Consider the following 4,321-nt stretch of genomic DNA (forward strand, 5'->3'; position numbering starts at 1 on the left):
GAGGGAATCGGAAGAGGGGAAAATCTGCAGACGCTACAAAAGACCCGGTTATTAACAAGCATGCAGGGATGGTTTTTTTTATCATTTAATAAGACAACTTGAATAAGGAGCTAAATTTGGAAGCAATTTCCGCAAAGTTATACCTCACGGTAAGGTTTTGTGGAAACAAATGTCCTTTGTTGTTTACCGCACTCCTTGTGTGTTAAATACAATATAACAGCTACCCAGTCTAAAAGGAGAATGCATTGAATGAGCTAGAGGTACAACACATTGAGTTGGTTTATTTTAGTCTCATCAGCTGCTGGCAAATTTTAATATCTTTGGCCTTGGCCCTTCTGACAGGGCTTTCCAGAGAAGGTTAACAACAAGGCGGGGACTTGAATGAGGTTTTAAAAGTCAATGCAAGCGTCTTGGCAAACAATCATTCTAAGTCGCGAAGAAGCCATTTTTGCTCTGGTAAGCATCGATCTCATGACTGGTACGGTAGGTCATTTTTAGAGCGATCTCGCAACAGCTCGCAAAGATGACGGGAACTGTTCCAAAAATGCCACAAAAACAACAGGTTTATGAGGTGATTATTTTTTTCGTTCATGATGACAATGAACAAAAGCTACTGCAAGCTCTGTAGTTCGCGCTGCACGATTTCAGTTGCGCTCTCTGCGAGCTGCATGTCCGTGCGTTTTTCATCTCGGTACATGTTTTGAATACTTGCTGTGAAAACGAAAAACTGGGGATAAAAGCAACGACGCGTACGGGAACGGAAACATGATAAATCTCCAGAATATTATTGATAGAATGAGGAAACATTTTCAACAATTTAACTTCTGGAGAAAACAGATAAAACTTATTAAGGTTTTGAAGGCAAAGTGAGTATATCTGCCTGTCAGTCAAAATATACTGATCCCTTTCACAAAAATATCAAGACCGTGAAACAGAGCGAAAAGAGTCGATAATCTGTTTTCAAAAAATTAGAACGTCCTTGCGGTAGCTCGGATTTTCTGGTATTCTTAAATGTTAGGATAGGCCGCAAATTGTCATGTTGTGGTGGGGAGTGAGTAGGAAGATTAAAATAGCGCGCAACTGGTTTTGACGCATCTGTGTCCCTTTTTTTTTTTCATCTCGTAGGTATTCGCGAAAGCGGTCCGCCAATCTTCTCCCTGTTTCGCCTATGTAGATCTTCTCACAGGTTATGCAGTATGATCTTCTTACAGGTTGTGCAATAGATGGCATTTACGTCGATGCACGTAAAGTAGTCAGTGATTTTAATGAAGCGATTCAGTCCTGAGATCTTAACCATGTTAGAAATAAAAGGAGAAGACTTTATTTAAACACGGATCGCTTTCGCGAACACTTACGAGATGTAGAAAAAACGACACAAATGCGTCAAAACCAGCCGTGCGCCATTTTAATCTTCCCTAGTAATCACTCCCACCACAACATGACAATTTGCAGCCTATCCTTACACCACGGGAACACAGAAAGCCGCAAGAATCTGAAACAAAAATTCATCTTTCAACTAGGTACACTCTATCCTCACGGAATCAATGAACGCATCTCATTCCATTAATTTAATCCCAAATTCATGTCACCATATGTCCACCGCAATGGCGAAGATCCTCCACACCATCATAAAACCAGCAACTCCCACAACTACTCTATTTGCTCTGACGAAGGGCTAACGATCGAAACGTCAGCTTTCCAAATCTTTCAAGGTGGTAATTCAACCTTTATCAACTCGTTTGATGAAACCAAATTTTCATGCTTTACAAAGACCTCTATCTTTGCATAATCACGACCAGATCCTTGACGACGCTCTTGGTTGTCCTAACGAAATGGCAGGAGAAAAGGCTGCAGTAGGCACTGTATCTCGCAAACAGAGATCGAAAAGTTTGCGATCGTACGATCACTTGAAATGCTGGTTTCAACACTAGGAGGACTAACTGTTGCAGGGTTCTTGTGAGTCTGACTGGGAAGTAAAGACTCAGCTTTTACGAAGCAAAGAAACTACTTCTGAAAAGTTTCGTCCTTCACTTTTTGACTCCCTGAAGATACATTGTCCACCATATTGAGAGGGGAGAATGAATAAATTATGTTTTTGAAAACTGAACTGCGGATATCAGTTTCCAGCATTTTCATTAGCTCGCCGGACACAGGCTATCAGTTTTTATTAAATTCTCAACCTCGGATAGTGCATTTCGCGTGTTCTGATTGGTTCACTCAATCTCGGTTATCAGCTCATATACCTTGGTTTGACCTTATATGGTAAATAATTGCGTTAAGCGTTGCTAAACTAAAAATGTTTTCGCCGGAATGCGAAATTACTCTTTGAATAAAGCCAAAAAGGAGAAAAAAAACTTTTTTTGTGGAAAGTTTGGATCAATTCCGACGTTTAGAAGTACGCGAAAAGGCAAGAAATGTTTTTGTGATAAGCCTGCGTGTCTGACAACAAGGTATTACACAACATCGCATCAGTTCTCATCAAGTATTTTTCGATTTCGCTCGGATTTGCTCGCTTTTTCCGCTCATATTTCGTACTTCCAAATTTTTGGAGTTGAAGGAATTTAATAAAACAATTATTCCATTCGCGCTTGTTGGATATGAGACTGGTTATAGCCAACTCGGCGCTACGCGCCTCGTTGGCTATTTACCATCTCATATCCAACGCGCGCTTCTGGAATAATTGTTAAATATACATGCTATACCGAATACGGTCAATGAAAGCGTCAGCAATGAAGCGAGCTGAAAAAATTTTTGCAGCTCTGAGAAAAATTGGCCGACAAAAGCCGTTTTGGACCGGAATTGACCGAGGCAGAAATCGATGCTTCAGTGGAAGGGATGTTGATCCGGGAGTTTTTAACAGAACAATTATTATACTCGAGCCTGCTCGATATAAAATGATTATAACCAACTTGGCGCTACGCGCCTTGTTAGTTATCTATCACTTCATATCTTGGGCACCCTCGTAGAACAATTGTTAATTATTAGGGACTAAGCAACCAGGCTAACTCGGACATAATGGGTTCGAGGATTTGGGGAGACACCGAATTTAGAGTTTGTTCCCGAATTTGAAGTTGATCCGAATTTCGAATTTATGAATTTAAATTTGATCCGAATTTAGAAATGTTCCGAATTTGAAGTTGATCCGAATTTAGAGATATTCCGAATTGAAGTTGATCCTAATTTAGAGATATTCCGAATGAAATTGATCCGAATTTAGAGATGTTCCGATTTGAAGTTGATCCGAATTTGAAAGGTAATACGTAATTGAAGACATTAGTTTAAGCGGGGATCACACGCCATATACTAGAAGGTGGTAGCCGAGATTCCATTGTTTTCCTCTGGAGCAACTATGGCTATGCAGGGCCATTTTTGAAGCAGTATCAATGCAGTGGCTCCGCGGCTCGACAGTAAAAGTTAATGTTCAAGGAAGGAATAAGGTTTGTCATTGAGAGAAACACAATGAAAGAACGAGTAAGGTATATCTTTGAGTTGCTTCGCGGCTCGTGAGTGCCGAGCCGGCACTCAATTAAAACTTGTTTTATTTGACGGCTACCGAGCCACAGAGCCACTGAAAAGAAAACTCGTTTCAAAAGTTGCCCTGTATTCTATAGTTTAGCCCTGGCGGAGGATTCCATTAAATAGAAAAATCTGGTTTTTTTTTTTTCTTTCCTACAGGGGTATGCTTAATTAAAAGGTTCTGAGTTAAGGACGAAAATCCTTAAGAAATTTCAATGTAGCTTAAAGTGAGGTCTTGAGTTGGATCTTTTAACAGTAACTTTTTTAGCTACATCCATATTTCTTCAAATCAGAATAGCATCAACCTATGTCTGATTGTTATAGTCACTTAAGAAGTAGCGTTAAAATTTTAGAGGGGTGTTTACGTGCTGGGAGGAAGATTCTTGTAGTTAGAAGATCCTAGAAAACTAATGATGGCGCAGGGGTGAGAGCATTTGCTTCCCACCAATGTGGCTCTGGTTCGATTCCCAGACTCGGCGTCATAAGTTGGTTGAGTTAATTTTTTTCACTACTCTGGCCCGACAGGTTTTTCTTCGGGTAAACCGGTTTTCCCTCTCCTGCAAAAACCAACCTGCGATTTGATACGTGTTATTGTGATTTCGATTTGATTTCTTTACAATGTCCACAATTAGTGAATCAGCGCTAAATACAATAGACAATTAAATGAAGTTCTTTATTTTTAAACGATTCTTTTGATTGGTTTACATGCGGAAATTTCGGTTGGGCATATGGGGTTATAATTGGTAGAACGAAGTCGCTGAACCTCACCGCCATCTTCGCTCTTCTTAGAGAACTAAGCTTACAT

At 40.1% G+C, this 4,321-nt stretch overlaps 1 protein-coding gene across 1 annotated transcript in view; it reads left to right on the top strand.

Moving 5' to 3' along the window:
* Window positions 1-284: 284 nt before the first annotated feature.
* Window positions 285-4,321, top strand: part of LOC138054649 (prolyl 4-hydroxylase subunit alpha-1-like) — a 22,503-nt gene continuing 18,466 nt past the window's right edge. Inside the window, exon 1 of the mRNA XM_068901137.1 lies at window positions 285-456. Coding sequence (XP_068757238.1) covers window positions 400-456 — 57 coding nt within the window. The 5' untranslated portion in view covers window positions 285-399. The remainder of the gene's footprint in view (window positions 457-4,321) is intronic.

This window comes from Montipora capricornis, chromosome 6, assembly GCF_036669925.1.
Source record: "Montipora capricornis isolate CH-2021 chromosome 6, ASM3666992v2, whole genome shotgun sequence".
Lineage (NCBI taxonomy): Eukaryota > Metazoa > Cnidaria > Anthozoa > Scleractinia > Acroporidae > Montipora > Montipora capricornis.